Source organism: Nestor notabilis, unplaced genomic scaffold (genome assembly GCF_000696875.1).
Source record: "Nestor notabilis isolate BGI_N333 unplaced genomic scaffold, ASM69687v1 scaffold31244, whole genome shotgun sequence".
Lineage (NCBI taxonomy): Eukaryota > Metazoa > Chordata > Aves > Psittaciformes > Psittacidae > Nestor > Nestor notabilis.
This window is the reverse complement of record NW_009927419.1, coordinates 12311-29341: the sequence shown is the minus strand read 5'-3', so window position 1 is coordinate 29341 and position 17031 is coordinate 12311. Positions and strand designations below refer to the sequence as shown.

At 50.0% G+C, this 17031-nt stretch overlaps 1 protein-coding gene across 1 annotated transcript; it reads left to right on the top strand.

The window, feature by feature from the left end:
• The first annotated feature begins 15497 nt into the window (after nucleotides 1-15497).
• On the top strand, nucleotides 15498-17023 carry MGAT3 (mannosyl (beta-1,4-)-glycoprotein beta-1,4-N-acetylglucosaminyltransferase). Its single transcript, XM_010014056.1, has one exon. The coding sequence runs from the start codon at nucleotides 15498-15500 to the stop codon at nucleotides 17004-17006; it is 1509 nt and encodes a 502-aa protein (XP_010012358.1). The 3' UTR covers nucleotides 17007-17023.
• Nucleotides 17024-17031: the final 8 nt, after the last annotated feature.

Here is a 17031-nt window from a genome sequence, read left to right as displayed (position 1 = left end):
CAGGAACTTTTCAGGTCCCTTCCCCAAAGGGTGGCTCTCCTGCTCTGTAGATCCCACCTGCAGAATGGAGTTTAAATCCAGCTGTGACTCTGGAGTCCCTGTTGCTGAAGCCTGGTTGCTGCCAGCTCCTCTGAGAAGAGCTGAAATCAAGCAGGATGTGCCACCGCCTGACCCTCGGAGAGCCGAGAGCAGGAGGGGAGGGAAAGCCAGCAGGATCCCTTACCCTCCAGCACACCTCCAGTTTCCACAGCCCCCCTAAACACAGCTGTAGCACCTGTGTAGTGCTGGGAATGTGTCCTTCAAGCTGGGGTGGGTGAAGAGTAGCCCTTTGAGCTATTCCTGGGGAGCCTCCAGCCTCGTGAAGTGTTATAAAGCAAGCTTTGAATGAAAGCCATTGCGAACTGCAGAAGAGGAGTGAAGTTGTGATTCTGTCACTGCAGGTCATAAAAGTCCCTCAAAGATTTATAGCTACTCCACACCCTCGGGTGATTTTTGCAGTAGTAGCAAGAAATCCACCACGAGATGTAATGTTCTCTCCCTGTGAGGACTCTCAGTTATACCTGCATTGCTTGTTCATTAACGCCCTGGATATGGCAATTACATCCTTTGGAGAGGGGAGGGATTCTGGCTAGCTGCAGGTGAGTTTTCTTGCCCTGTTCCTAGTGTGGAGGCCTAGCTGGTGCTTTTTGTGCTGGCACACCTTTGGTCCTAGGTGCTGCTGAGGCTCATCTCCATTGGAGGTGCCCGGAATACGGAGGACCATTTTGAAACTGGGTTCAGGGGCTGAGCTGCTACCTGCCTCCCTCTCTCCCTGCAAATGCTGGTAAGATTGGAAAAGTTGCCTGCGTGGCACACAGGAGTTGTCTTAGCAAGGAGGTCAGGAAGAGGAGGTGGAACACAGCATGTGTACTTGAGTGGATGTTAGCTTCAGGGGATGCTAACAACTGTAAACATTTACCTACAGCACTTGTGCCTGAGACCAGGACAGCTGGTCTGCAGGGTTGCTGGGGCTGCTCTGTGGTCACAGAGCCCGCTTAACCTCGGCCAGGCACATGGCAGTTTGCACAGATACACCCAGTGTGTTTGCCTGGGGAGTGTACCTGTGAAGCCTGGGTGCTCGTGCAATTACCATATACCTTGTTTACCTGTCTTCTCCTTCTCCCACGTGCAGCTGGTTAAGTACAGTGTGACTCTGTGGCCTGCCAGGTTGTTGTACGTGCTTCTTGCGTGTCTTTAAGGGATGTTTGTGTGACAGACATGGCTGGGTGTTTGCTGGGTGCATGTAGCAACACATTGATCCTGCCAGCTGCAATTACCACAGAATCTATGCACTTTTGTAGTGTTTATGCCTACAAGCAGTCATGGATACAGCAGTTGTTCAGGACAGTACATGTAGATGTTATTATGTGCAGTCTGCAAAGGACGCCTTAGGACAGACAAGTTTCTCAGTCTCTCCCTTGCTCTGACCTATAAGCAAGCACAGAGAAACTCTGTCTCATGGCAGGGTTCGTAGCTGAGTTTTCGATTTGCTGTGTCTGAGCTTCCTCCTAGCTTGAGAATAGCATCTTTAAGGTGCACCTGCTATCACAAATTGACATATTCCCCCAGCCCCTGCACTGAATTGTAAATGTGGAGGGAGGAAGTAGGCAGATTTCTTAATGGATAGATGGGGCAAGCTGGGCCAGCATTCATTCCTAAAGGCTGCCTAGGTTTTAGGTGGGGTTCGTTGCTTTAAAATGAGCCCTTTGTACATTGTTGGAATCTGTGACCCAATCAGTGGGATGTAGCTGGAGGAGGTGGTGCTAATGAAGGCTGGTACTGCTGACAATAACTCTGGTAGAGAGGAAGGCGGAGGGGGTACTGACTGGCACAAGAGCAGTCTTCACATCCTTAGGTCAGTGTAAGGTGCCTCAAAGGGCTGGTTCATGTTATCAGCCCTGACTGTAGAAGCGTGGCTACTTGTCTCCACCTGCTTTTCCCTACCATCACTGTCGCCCATCGTTTCAGCAACAAAAGGTCAGGCTGCACTGCGTTATTCCTGACAACAGGATGGCATCTTGTGGTACTACAACAAAGTGTTACAGTGGGATGTGAAATCTGGGGAAGGTAGGCATATGGTGCAGTGCAATACAAGGGGATGTCTGAAGAATGCCTCCTATTTCCCATCGTGGATGTTCTTGGAAAGGTGGTGACATATCTGTGGCACATGCATGGACTATGCTGTCAGGTCACTGCTGCAGGCTGGCCTTGAGGAGCCTTGGCAAAGAGATCAGGAAAGGGGTCAAGCCTGGGACTGTGGGCAGCTCTGGGTCAGGTTTGGGGTGCTTTGGCAGAGTTAGGTGACACTGTTGCTGGGATGGGGTTGTACAGCAGTATCAATGCTGTATGGAGTGCCAGGACCAGATGATTGTCCCAAGAGCCAGGGCAGAGTTGCAGTCCTGGAGCTGCTGAGTGTTCCCCTTTTCCTGGAGGAGGCAGGAGGAGATGCTGTGTACTGGATCAGCGATGTAGGGTACACAAGAGCACTCCGTGCCTGCATCCCTGTGGAATGGACTCTGGCTGCAGCTCTCGGGAAGGCAGAAACAGGATTTCTTTACCTTCCTTTCCTGACTTCTTTGTGTTCCCTGCAGTGCAAACCCTTTACTTCCCTCAAGCTCTTCCTGAAGCACAACAGGTACCTCCTGCTCTTCAAACCTCTGAACACCTGGAACACAGTGGGTGTATTTCTGTGCTCAGAAACTTGCCTGGTAAACCTGATAGGTGAAAGGGAGTGCAGCACTGCACTCCGAGCTTTCATCAGGAAGGCTGAGGGAAGAAGCAGCATAAAGGGAACTGGCTGCCTTACAAAAAGCAAGGGCTTGTCCTCGAGCCATGATTTAGGAAGTGATTATTCCCTGCTTTAGGATAGCAAAAGTTACCTGAGCTGCTCACTGGGGGGGCCATGGCCTTTCATACCAAGATTATACTCGCCACCCTCCCCAACCACCCCCTCCCAAATTTGAATAGGCAGCTTGATGGGCTTGGTTAACACACCCACTTTCCCCAGCTAAGGGAGTGGCCAGGCTCTGTCTAAATAGGCTTTTTTAACTTCTTTTTTCTTTCGGGTTTTTTCTTTTCCAAAAAATCGGGCATGGCTGTGGGGTATGACCAAACTGAGCTCTGCCAGCATTCATTTTCAGCCTGTAATGCACATGCATGCAAGCAGCAGGAGAGGTGGATGTGGCTGTCCAGAAGGAGGGGCAGCAGTGGGGGCAGCTCCTCTTCGTGAGGATCATCTGTGGCTGGCATTTTATGACAAGTTTTCTCTCTGAGGGCCTCGAAGCAACCCATTAAACTTCTTCTAATTAGGCAAGCCCCTTACCTGGAGTAGAAGTCTCTCCCATTTCCCATCCAGGGAAACTGAGGCACAGAGCAAGGCTGCGACATCTCCTTTGGCACAATCAGGGGCTCAGCAGGAGAGCAGTGACTGAAACGCACTACTTCCTGTGCTTGCTCTGCTGCCAGCGTCTCGGAAATCCCAGAGCAAGCCGGGTGCGGGTGCTGAGCCGGGGGTTATCGATAACTTTCTAGGTGCTGCTTGGATCCTGCTATCCTTTTCACTGCAGATATCGCCTCCTTCTTGATGTGCTGCCTAATCTATAATCCCAGCTCCCTGCTGCCTTTCCCTTGGAGTGCTGTTTTCCCCTTCGGTGTGTAAATCCGTACAGGTTGGGCTAGGGTTAGCGAGCAGAATCAAACTCTGTCATCTCTTTAAGGCTTTGGAGTAATTTTTATCTTGGAATATTGCTGCATGTGTCTTGCATGATACCAAAGCTGCAGCGAGCAGGTTTGAAGCATACTGAAAGACTAATGCAAATTAGACCCGCTGCATAACAGCTTCAGCAACTGTGAAACCTATGATCTAAAAGCAAGTATCTGCTACACTGACTTTATCAGCGTTAGGATCCCCTGTTCTGGCATGCAGATACTGGAACTGAACAGAAAGCAAGAGAGACAGCATGGCAAAGAGACATGAAAGGGAGTCTCTCCTAGATGCTGAGCCCTTTAAGAAAGAAGGGGAAGGTAAGCTAGAGCCCTGAGATTTTAAGCTGTTGTGCTGAGGCTGAAGAGAGGGCTATGGTAGCGCTTTCAGTTCCTCCTTTTTCTGTCAGAAATGCTTCTAGCTGGGCAGCAGGGAAAAGGAAGAGGACAGAGGCCTCTGCAGACTGAGCATGTTGGGCACATGGACAGATCTCGGAAGCTGCAGGAGCCGGGAAGGGTAGGGCTTTGAAAGAAGGGTTTGCCCACACTGGGGCTGAGAGTGAATGGTGTTTGCTGTGTGCAAAGAAGTCCTGTTTTCATGGAGCTTGTAGTGCAAGGGCTGGCTCTGAGGCAGAGCAAAGGGCAGAGTAAATCAGGAGAGCGGTGCCCTGGAGTGATCAGCATGAGCTGCACTCTGTAGCTTAATGACCCCATTGCCAAGGGAAACCTCTGTGGCCCTGATACTCAGGGAGGCAGTATCTCCCAAAAGCAAAGGAGTGGCACAGCAAAGCAGACCGTGGTTCTCTGCTTTCAGCTCAGCCTTCCCTGTACATTATTTGTGCTAGCAGAAATGTTCCTTCTTTCCTGGTTCTGTAGTGTTTCCAGTTCCCTTTTCTCCTTCCCACCTGCCCTGGCAGTCCTCTCCTCCCTGTCTCACTGTGCAAGTGCTGTCCAGCTCAGATCTCTCCAGCTAACCATGATCAATAGAGGCAAGGTGTACCAAGTAGTCTCACTTGAAGGGGACATGATTTGTTGCTTTTTCTCACGGGGCCCTATGAGGTCCCTGGAGAAGAGGTGGGTTGAAGGAATTGCTATTTCCCCATCAGTCCTGTGTCCCCAAATGCTTCCTGTCGTGCTGTTGTTTGGTGCAGTCAGCCTCTTAGCAAGTGGCTGTTGTGTTTTCAGATATGTGCTATTGGCACAGAGCCTCTGTGGCCTTGAAATCCCTATCTAGCAGCAACTTCTAGAGCAAGGGTTGACCACACCTGCATTCAGCTTGGCCAAGGGGATGACGGGATTGCTTTTGCATAATTTAGAAGTCTCTTGAATTATTTATAGTGCAGTTGTGCTCTGGAACAGAGTCTTCTCGCTTCCCGTGCGTGTTGGGGGGAGAGGGGGAAGGGGAGTTTGTCAGCCATCCAGAGTCTATCACTTAGCGATGAGGAAGTGCTGTAGGTTTCCTTTCTGCCCATGTTTCTTCACATATGCCTTCACATATGCAGTTGAACTGTCCTGAAAATCCAGTTCTGGTTTCCGCATCACTTAGGTGCGTGTAGTAGTGCAGAGCATCTCCATGGCTTGGGACTGCGTACGAGGTTCCCGAGTTCAGAGCCTTGTCTAAGCAGTAAAGAGATGGTGTCAAGCTGGAGACAGTGTGATTTGGTCCCTTGACTCAATTACAGTGCTGTGGATCTGGGGCAGGGATCATTGGGACTGTTTTCTAAAATATTCAGATGCTTGAGAACATATTTTTTCTTTCCAAGGCCCATCTTGTCCTATCAAAGTGGTTTTTAGCTTTGGCACGACACGGTCCATTGGACTTTACAAGAGATCATCAGGACCTGAAGACATGAAAGATCAGGTGGTTGAGCAGCAAACTGTGCAGCTGAAATTCCCATCACTTGTTCAGTGATTAAACCCTGAACAGCACCAGCAACCAGCTGAGGGCAGAGGGAGACTGGGGCAGGTTTTATAGAGGCTCTTGCAGCAGAGGAGCACCATGAAGATGAGCTGGGCAGGCTGAGCACCCACCCCAGCTAGGTATCAGCATAATGACTCTTGGTCCCTTGCCTCACAGTGGCAAGTTGCTGTACCATGCAGATGGGCTGTCCTGCTCCTGCCCTGCTTGTCCTGGTGTCTTCAGCATGACCATAGCTCCCCCTCTGTGCTGGGCATCCTTCTTGCTCACCACCAGTTTTCATGGTGTGCTCACACAGTGTTCCTCTTCTCCTTCCTTTTTGACCTGTCTGTGGCAGCTGACTTCTCAAAAACAGAATTCAATATAAATATTTGTGTTTTTGAAGACCTGAAAGGGGAGGGAAAGGGCTGAGGGTGGAGGGGGAAAAAAACTTGGCTTGTAATCAAGTGATTGTGGCAGTGAAACTGCTCTGTCTACTGCTGAGCAGAAATGCTTCCCTGGTTTTATCTGTACAGTGTCAGTTGGTGACTCTTTCATTTGGGGAAGAGTTAGCCAGACAATCACCAGATGTCCCATGGACAAACTGTGCTGTCCCACCTGGCCCTGGCATGGTTCTCTGGTTCTTCAGCCTGAAACAAAGCCTGTGCTTTCACTGAATGGTTTTACCTCATCAGGGATGTTGGCAACTGCCTAAATGCAACATTTCTCCTCATCCTTTTCAAGAAATAAAACCACATAAGGGAGGAATGGGAAGACAAATTGTCCCCAGAACGTGTGTGATGTCCAGGATGGCATTTTATTTCACTGAAGACTAGTTCTCTCCCTCTTTCCCCACAGACCTGGTCCCAGATCTTTCTGCTTGGTTTAATCTGGTGATCAGGATACTGCTTTGCTTAGTGAAAGGGAATGTTTGTACAAAAGAAGTAAACATATTGTTGAGACCCAGGCCTGCTGCAATGCCTGTAAACAAGATCCAGCCGTCTGTGGGAGGCAGGAGAGAGATTTATGTGACCCTGAGTTAAGTGCATTAGGAGGCTTTTGATTTCATTCTGGGAAACTGCCCCTTTTCGTGGTACCATATGCCTGTTACTGGCATAGAGCTGTTACTGAAGATTTGATTCGTGTGGGTTTAATCCGAGGGGCTGTGATGCTGCAGTCGGAAGGATAACATAAACAGGGGATTGTCTCTGCAAGCCGGAGCCCGAGGTGCTCTGCAGAGCCCCCAAGCCTGTGCCCTTTGTCCAGCCTGGAGGTGGGAGTCTGGGCTGATTTACTCCTGCCTTGGGGCGAGGCATTGAAGAGCTCTCTGCCTATCAGCACTTTCTTTCCGAAAATAATAACAAAGTGAAGTGGCAGCAGGGGATCCAGGCAGCACTGTGTCGAGGTCTTGCTTAAGTCTTGAAAGAGGAAATGAAGAACAAAGGCAGAAGAGACAAATAAATAAGGGTCTGTTCTTGGTCCAAGAAAAATCCCTATGGGTTCGAGTAACATTCTTGGGAAGACGTGACACTCCCAGGGCTGGAGTTAGGTTTTGGAAATAAAAAGGAAGGGGGAAAAGGCAAGAGAATGGGGAGTGTGGGGGGAGCTGGGGATGGGGAGGAGAGAAGAGAAGGAGGGAGAGATACCCTGGAGAAACCTCTCGGCATGGAGTCAGGTTTCTCCGGCTGTTCCTGGTGAAGAGGGGTTAATGCTCTTTGCATGGGATTGGCTGGTCACCCGACATTCAGGGAAGAGGGGGATCTGGGGGCTGCCAAGCAGGACCCCTGTGGCCTGAAAGGAGGGGAGGAGGGGAAGGAAGAGGCTGGGAATGCTCTTCCAAACAGTAATAGATCGGCTACTGTGGGAAAGTGAGCACACTGCCAAACCCCAAGTGGTTGGTGATAGATGGGGGAGGAAAGAGGGCGGGGATGGATGGCCGGTTCTTCTCCCTGGCCACTAGGATCTTGCTGCTGTTCCGTGGCCTCTCGTTATTTATTGTCTTCCTGGGGTTTAATTACTCCCCTCCTCGATCTGTCTTGGAGTGCTTTTATCCCCAGGATGCACAAACAACTGCCACCCGCTTCAAAAATAGCTGGAGGCAACGTGGTTCCTGCCTGCCTGCGTGGGTCTGTGCACTCTACGCATCACCATGGCATCAAGTGTTTCTTGCCTCCTTCCTTCTTTAACTGCCTCACTCCAGGCCCACTGGGCACCCGCCTCACCTTCCTCTGGGCTGTTCAGCCTGCATCTCCCTGTTGCCTGGGCTGTTACATGCTCCCCAGGGACTCTCCTGCTTTCCTTTGCACAGGGTTTATGAGCGTGGTGTGGCACGTGGCTGCCACGTGCTCCTCAGAGCTGAAGGTCCATGGGTGATCTTGGCTGCTCATCTTGGTGCTGTGCTCAGGATTTGCTTGGCAAACATGGACAGCCTGCCAGGATCAGCTTTGAAAGCAGTTACCTGCTGCTTCTTCCAGATCCCTCCCTTCCCTGATGCTGCTGAGAAGAGATAGCAAGCTCATGGTGTTTGAATGGGGTCCTCACCAGAGGATTGGTTAAATTGACAGTGCTTAAAGGAAGTTCTGTAGTTTTGAGTGTCTTGAGGATGTATCTACATGATACCACAGTTTTGGTGAGAAGTGAACTGGTGAAATAGTTCATGCAGTTTCTCCTGGTCAGCCGCATGTTCCCATGCCTAAGCATTTTCTTGAAGGTTATTTTTAACCTAGCTAGATCTGCTGCTGATTTAACTTTGCAAAGCAGACTTCAATGCAGTTGACAACTGACAACTGAGGGGTGGTGAGTGAGGGGAGAGAACCTATGGAACAACAGCCTGTGTTACCACATGCCTCACTTGGGGTCTCTGAAAGTGTGATTTTCTTCTGTCCTGTGACAAAATGGTTTTGTCCTATCCCTCTCCGCAGGACACTGAGACGTTCTTTCGTACTTCTTTGGTTAGCCCATGGCCTGTCTAAGGACATAAGTTGCTTTTTTTTGTGTAGTTCTTTTGTCCCTTATTCCTTTCCTATTCCTCATCTCATGATGGAGCGTTCCTTCCCTGTAAGATCCCAAAGTCAAGAAGCAGAAGAACTAGCCAACTCCAGTTTGCACTGCTGTAACCACTGCACTCTTGAAACAGTGAGCAGCAGCAGTACTGTATTTGGCTGGGAGAAGGGCCTTGCAACCTTGGTGTATGTGTACTGCACAGTGCAATGAGCAATGCCTCAGCTCATCCCCTGATGTCCTGAGAGACCTAATCTTGGAGCCAAGTGGTGATGCAACCTCCAGGGCCATCACAGCAGTCTTCGTGGAACCAGATGTTTTGAGGAGGCAGTAAGCAGGGTTGAGGGAAGAGTCTTTCCAGGATATTAGGCATAAGTGAAGGAGAGAAGAGGATAGAAGTGCTGCTTCTTCTATCCAGTGGATAGTGGTGCTAAGAAATTTAAACTGTGGCTTCTGAGAGCACATGAAGGATCAGAGTGTGTTGAGGCATCTCTGGAACCATGGAAATGTCTATAGTGAGACTGGCTTTAGCTGGAGAGAGATCAGTAACAAAGGAACCCAGTACAGCTGAAGGATACTGAGAAGAACTAGCGTTGGAACTAGATGATCTTATGGTCCTTTCCAACCCTGATTGTTCTATGATTCTATGATTTGATAGATTCCAGTGAAGTTTTCCAGCTTGAAGTTTTCTTTAGCATGCTGTACCCTTGTGGTGTCCACATACTTCTTGGATAAAATTAAATTGGTGTCTCATAGACCATTATTGGATTTTAGTAGAGTTTTCCAGCCTTCTCTGAGCAGATCTTCTTTTAAACTGGGGGCTGGAGAATTACATAATTGTGCTGCTATTAGTATTATGGTAGTTACAGTAAGAACAATCTGTTCGAGTGGAGGGTTTTATAGTGGACTCTGAGGGTGTTCAGACGCTGGTCTGTTCTGCTGACTTCTGGAAGATCAGTCTTGAGCCAAAATTCGCTTAACAAAGACCACTTTAAGTCCAGGTCCTGTGTAACTCTGCACAGAGGGTTAAGAGCTGCTTTGTTCCAGACTTTACAGTTATCTCGCTGTGGGTGGAGATGTGGCATCTGAAATAGCCAAGGCTTAGTTCTCCAAAGAGCAGGACAAGACACTTGAGAGAACAGTTGAAACAGTGAAAGCCCGTGGAAAGCGTGGAGTCTGAAAGTACTGTGCTTCCAGGAACTGAAGAGGTGAGCAGCCACAGTACTTAAAAAGACGGAGGCTTTGTATTGCATCTGTCTTGGTTTCTGTATGCAGCAGATCTTAGGCTGCTGGCAATGGAGCACTTGGGTTTCCCACAGGAATGCATAGTAGAAGACACCTGCTTTCTTTTTGACCACAGATGCTACTGATCTTTTGAGGCCTCACAAGAGCTTGCACACATCTGGAGGCTGGTGGTTGATGTGATGTACATCATGTGTCTGCCTTCACTGTCAAGGGGGAAGGCAATGCCTTTGTTTATCAGCTGCTTCCTCACCCTTCCCAGGCCAACCCCACCTTTAGGTGTCTTTTTTTTTTCCATCCAGTTTTCTTCCTGGCTTGATGCCACCCATTAATACTCTGTGGATGGCAGCTCTGGAAGTCAAATGGATGCTTATGGTATGGCACCGTATGAATGCTACTTTGGCACCCTGTTGAGAGTGGTTGCCTTATATCTCTGCTCATCTCCCTGTTGAAAGGGAGGGAAGATGCTTAGGACAGAGCTTCCTTCTCCCTTAGCCTGACCTTATTTGAAGAGTAACTGTGCTGGATAGCTTGCTCCAGCTGGTTGTGTTGGCAGCAAGTCAGTGGCACCTTGTGGTCAGTTGCCTTGAAACTGTAAAGGAAACACATAGCATGAGGTATTGCTGTTTTGCATTAGTGCTGTGGGCAGCAGCTCTTGATGAAGGTCATTGGAGAATGTTGCATTCTGTCCTTGAAACTTGAATGGAGGCTGCTGCGGACCTGCTTGCATTCAAACCACCTTGTTCTGTGACTCTGACATCCTCCTAGCTTGAAATCCCTGAAAACGCCATGGCATCCTTCACCTGAGAGAAATGCTGAGCCCTAGCAACCTTCTGGTACACCCTATTTCTCTCTACTTTCCCTGCTGTCCAGCTTTGTAGGGTCATCTTCTCTTCCTATCCTTAAGCAAAGTGCAGTCCTGCTGTCCCTGAGCTAGTCTACAACATTTCATTTGTAGACAAATAGTAGGTTTTATAGTTTCTCCTGACTTCTATGGGTGTTTGCAGGACAAAAGTAACTTGAGATTTTAGTGTTCTGAGGTACTGTGATGGTGGCAGGTACACCTTGTACTTCAGAAGTATGGAGCCTGTTCATTTGTCTCTAGCTGGAGCAGAGAGAGAGTTTGGCCTGGCCTTCAGTGTGGAGTGAGGGATGGAAGCCACTGCTGGGTTTTAGTCGGCCATGTGAAAGCAATTCTAATGTGAATTGTTGTTTTGTGTCAAAGTGTCTGAATGACGAGCAAATATGTTACTCCACGGGTGTTATGGGATAACTTTAGGCAGAAGAGGTGAGCATCTCTGTATCAGGGGTAAGAAGAAGCTTCTGCTCTGACTTGTCCTCCACAGCAGCTCTTCTCCTGTAACCACAGAAGAAGTCTAGGGAGTCTTGAGTTCCGTGCCCTGACAAGGTGGAGTGTGCGGTAGCACGCATGCAGTGGCCCGTCGCATGGCCCGTTGCCAGTGTCCTCCAGAAGAGAACACTAGGGCTGGTGCACTGCCAGCTCTTAGTGGTGCGTATCTTTCTCCCTGGCTCCTTGGAAAATCAGGATATGATTTCAGGATGGTATAAATCAACCGGTCACTTGATATAACGGCAAAGTAAAACGGTAACAGGTGCCTGGGGATAACTCATATGCATTACCACTTCTAGCTTCCCTCCTCCTCTGAAAGACCTTCTCCTGCATGGTAGACGTGTAACTTCAAGCAAGAAAATATTAAAGGGATCCCCTACAAAAAGCAGCTTTTCAGCTTGTCTTGCTGAGACCGAACATTGCTGAAGCCGTTTATAACTGTGTTCCCTAAAGAGCTTTGTCTTAATGGAGCTGACTGTCCATGCTCCTCCTGGCTTTTTCTTCTACTTGAACATTAAAGCTGCTCTTGCTGTTGTTTTTAACCTGATAGCAACTTGATCACTTTCTCTGAGATCAGGTTGACTTTTTTTCCCCACTCCTCACTTTAAATTGTCAGAAGGGAAATCTCTCTTCTTGCTGTTTTCTGTGGCCCTGGTAACTGATGGCTGCTTTGTGACAGAGCGGCTGGGCTCTTTGATGACAAGCTAAGATGTCCCCCAGACTGGTACCTCCTCTCTTATTTCCACCACACATAAATGTTCTGGATGGGGATGGTGGGCAATAACATCTTCCTCCCCTGCTGGCCTTTACCTCCAATTAGGTACCACTCAAAGACACCTCTTTCACTGCATCGCTGACCAGGGGATATGGGAAGGCATATGTGACTGATGGTTTTCAGCATTTCAGCCCACCCAAGGGTGCATGACTACTTTCCACTCCCTGGCAGAGGAATCGCTGGCATGTGAGAATGGAGGTGGTTCCCAGGGAAGAGGTTTTGAAGAGGACAAAGCTTGTTTTCTTTGCTTCCCTCCTTTATAGGAGCGGATAGGAAATGGGTTCATGTTCCTACTCCTTAACAAAGACAACTGGGCAGTGAAAATTGCCTCCTGGGACATGTCAGCAGCAAAACAGCAGAGGGTACTGCAGGGCCAGCTTGCTTTGGCAGAGCTGCAGTGGAGGACTGTGCACACCAACAATAACAGGGAGGCAATGCAGCTGTACACGGCTGAGTTTTGCCAATGGATGAAGAGCTCCAGAGCCATGTGCTGAGCCTGACAGATACTGATGTATGCAAATGTCGAGTGAGGAAAATATGCTTTACTTCCTAAACCCACGTGTCCTGCTGTGTTGACATGGCACACCACATCCCAGAGAGTGAAGCGGTTTGAATGGCAGGAGTTAAGACCTTTTGTCTGGGAATTTACTGTGGCATGTGGAGCATCATGGCCATCTGGGATGAAGATGGAGATGTGCCTTGTGTGACTCCTTCAGCACCTGCCCTCTGGGCTGGGCTGGCCAAGAGGAAGCTGGCTGCCCTGCATTTGTGTGTCCTGCAGGGACTGGAGTGAAACCAGCAGTACCTGGCAGCCTTTGGGATTGCCTTATTGGAACAGGCCAGCCATTTATCTTGCACAGGTTTTAGCATCTGAGAGAGCAACCTGATGTCTGTATGTAATGCCTTGGAGAAGGAGCAGGATGCCTAACTGGGGAAAGCTGTACTAATTTAACCATCGAGGGACACTTTCTCCTGACAAGCAGTTGCTGTTAATTTAGTGTTTTTGGCTTCCTTGTGCCTTTCACTTCCCCAGACTTGAAGACACTGCAAAAACTGGTGACATGCAAGGAAAAGGCACTGGATAATCCTCTACCTTGCAACTGATCTCACTGCTCCAGCAAGACATTAACAGAACCTTAAGGAAAAAAGAAAAATAAATACCCCAGACACAACAAGATGCTCTTGGGGGTTTCTGCAGCCCCTTGTTTTGCCCCCATGAAGAAAGCTTGACAGCAAGCCCCAAGATGATCCTTTATGGCTTTGAACAGGAGAACATCAGCCCCTTTATGGCTGGGCCACCCCAAAGGTGGCCTTCCACCAGCTGAACCACAACCAGGCATGTGAAGTCAGGCTCTGGAGCTATGGCAGGTGGGTGCACGAGGTGAGGACCTGCCTTGGCCACTGCATCTTTCTTCCCATCCTGCCTTGCTTGACAAGATGCCTTCCTGTGAGCATGCAAAGCCAGGACCCTGTCTCTCTGCTGACCTGTGTCGTGTCAAAGTATATCAAAAACTGTAATAAACATTAACAAACAGGATAAAGCTATCTGTTTAATTTTTTTTGTTTGGGTTTTTTTTGGTGTTGTTTTTTGTTTCCTTCCCACACCAATGCTGTAACTTTTCCACCAGCTTCAGGCTTGCGGTCCCCCCCTTCAGAGCTTGATGTGGGTCTCCTCACTCTGCCACTCGAGCATGGGGAACAGTGTTGGTGGATGGTGGTTCTCACTAAGAAAAGGTGACCACAAAGTGTCCAGAAATGCTTTTCACTGAGCTGTAAGGTATCTTAAGGTCCTTTCCAACCCTAACTATTTATGATTCTGTAACCGCGGTCAACCCCTCTACCAAAGTCTGAATCAGAGCCATCTGTAGAGAGCCAGATATGTTTTCTTTTGGGCAGTTGCCATCTGTCTAAATGCTTTATGGCTTTTCACTTTAGTATTAAATTCTCTCCAAGTTAATCAGTAAATGCACTTTGCTGTATTCTACTTAATACCCTCTGAAGCAGTGGCAGCAGGCCAGGTGCTTCCTCATCCTGCTCCTGCGTGGGGACACCTGTCAGCCATGAGGAGCCCTGGGACAGGGGAGCAGGACAGCCCCTGTGTGGAGCAGCTCCTCTCTGTCCCCAGGAGTGGGAACCAACTCCTGCAGAGATGTCGCGGGTACTGCTGCGCTGAGTGGAGGGTTTGTAAGTGATGGCGTGGGGCATGTGGTGCCTCTTAGGAACTTTGGTCCTGGAATGGGGATGGCGCCAGGGCGAAGAGCATGCTGTAGAGGGTGTGCAGTGGCATGTGTGGGACTCGGAGAGGGTCTCTGCCTCTTTGCTGCTGCACAGAGGGTTTCATGCTCCAGAGAAGAGAGGACAACCTCTGCAGTGCAAAGGGCTTTGGGTGATCTTGTTCTCCTGCCCACCTTTGCCCCAGCCTTCCCCTCCCTAAAGAGCAGCAGACAAGCACCTCTTCTTTTCCTTGGCGAAGCACTGGGTGAGCTTTCTTTTTAGTTCTTTCTTTCTCTCATTTTTTTCTTTTCCTTTCCTAGATTCTAGTCTTCAATCACTTCTCTGCCTGACAGCAGCTCTGCGCTCCCTGCCTGGGCTGGAGGAGGGGAGGTGGTGTAGGGAGAGGATGAAGGCGATATGTCATGTTTGGAGGGAAGGGCTCCGCGCTGCTGGCTTACTGCTGGCCTGACGTGGATCTGTCATGATGGCATTCTATTACCCGTGGAGACAGCTAGGTGTTTATTTTAGCCACCTGGATCCAGATGCAAAAAAACTTCAGCATCTGGTACAAAAACAAAAATCAATGGGCAACATTTGGGGATACATTGGACTTGAGAAGGATGAGAGAAGACTAAGAATGACAAAATCTTATTTATTTTTGTTTCCTGTCCCCCACATGAACCTGGGTAGCATTTCCTCAGAACAAGTGTGGGTTTTAGGGCGTGTGTTGAGCAAACACTGAAATAATTTGGGGAGTGTAGGTGTTTCCCTGGTTCTGGCAGCCTGGCTAATGATCTCGGTCCTTTAAGACATTTCACATGTGTACCCTCTACTCTGTCTCGTCCTTCCCGCTCTCTACTGTCTCTTCATCTTCCTCCAGTGCCCTGGTGATGCAGGGTCTGAGGAGGCCTGCATTCATTTTGTTTCCATTGATGAATAGGGACAAATCTGCCAATTGTGGTGAGTTCACTAGATCATGAATTCCTGTTATTGTGGATTTCTCATTTTTCTACGCTGTCAACCAGTGCCTCGTCTTTGTGAATTTCTAGGACTGTGACTCCTCTGAAAGGTTCAGCTTGGTGTAACACAGCGAAGGCAAAAAGCCCACTGAAGATGGCAGGGGTGGGGGGAGTATTAGTGGATTCAGGTCTTGAAAGGTGCTTGCTGAATTTAGACCAGCTTTCTGCCATCCCCAACCTGTCTTTCTACCAGTGGTAAGCTTTTTGCACCTCAGTAACTATTGAACGTGACTTTCCTTTTCATGGCTTTTCCACAGGATGAAGATGAGACGCCATAAGCTCTTTCTGACTCTCTGCATGGCTGGTCTCTGCCTCATCTCCTTTTTGCACTTCCTCAAGGCCCTTTCCTATGTCACCTTCCCCCGGGAGCTGGCTTCGCTTAGTCCCAACCTTGTCTCCAGCTTCTTCTGGAACAATGCCCCCGTCACACCTCAGGTCAGCCCTGAGCCGGGGGGCGCAGAGTTCCTTCGCACACCCCTGTACTCACACTCCCCCTTGCTCCAGCCCCTGTCACCCAGCAGAGCCAGCGAAGAGCTGCACAAAGTCGAGTTTGTGCTGCCAGAAGACACAACAGAGTATTTTGTCCGTACCAAAGCCGGCGGCATTTGCTTTAAACCAGGCACCAAGGTGCTGGAGAAGCCACCCATGGGAGGGCGGCCGGAGGAGCGAGCGGATGGCGTGGCCTCGGGGCGGCCAGCTCGCAAGCCACTGAGCGCCAGTGGGACCAAGCGGCGCAAGTGGGTAGAGTGCGTGTGCTTGCCGGGCTGGCACGGCCCCAGCTGCGGGGTCCCCACCGTGGTCCAGTACTCCAACCTGCCCACCAAGGACCGCCTTGTGCCGCGGGAAGTCCCCCGGCGTGTCATCAACGCTATCAATGTCAACCATGAGTTTGACCTGCTGGACGTCCGCTTCCACGAGCTGGGAGACGTGGTGGACGCCTTTGTGGTGTGTGAGTCAAACTTCACAGCCTACGGAGAGCCACGGCCCCTCAAGTTCCGCGAGATGCTCCTCAACGGCTCCTTCGACTACATCCGCCACAAAGTGCTCTACGTCTTCCTGGACCACTTCCCGCCCGGAGGCCGCCAGGATGGCTGGATTGCCGATGATTACCTGCGCACCTTTCTCACCCGGGATGGAATCTCACGCCTCCGCAACCTGCGCCCAGATGATGTCTTCATCATTGATGATGCCGATGAGATCCCAGCCCGTGATGGCGTGCTCTTCCTCAAGCTCTATGACGGCTGGACGGAGCCCTTTGCCTTTCACATGCGCAAGTCACTCTACGGCTTCTTCTGGAAGCAACCAGGCACCTTGGAGGTGGTCTCAGGCTGCACCATGGGGATGCTCCAGGCTGTCTATGCTACCGACGGGATCCGTCTGCGGCGCCGCGAGTACTACACCATGCCTGGCTTTCGGCAGTACGAGAACAGCACTGGACACATCCTGGTGCAGTGGTCACTGGGCAGCCCCCTCCACTTTGCTGGCTGGCACTGCTCCTGGTGTTTCACCCCAGAGGGGATCTACTTCAAACTGGTGTCGGCCCAGAATGGGGACTTCCCCCGCTGGGGTGACTACGAGGATAAACGAGACCTCAATTATATCCGGGAGCTGATCCGGACTGGTGGCTGGTTTGATGGTACTACACAAGAGTATCCTCCTGCTGACCCCAAGGAGCAGATGTACGCTCCCAAGTACCTGCTTAAGAACTACCAGCGGTTCCGCTACTTGTTGGAGAACCCCTACCGAAAAGTGGAGGGCACTGGGTGAGGCCACTGGGGCTTGTGTGGGAAGT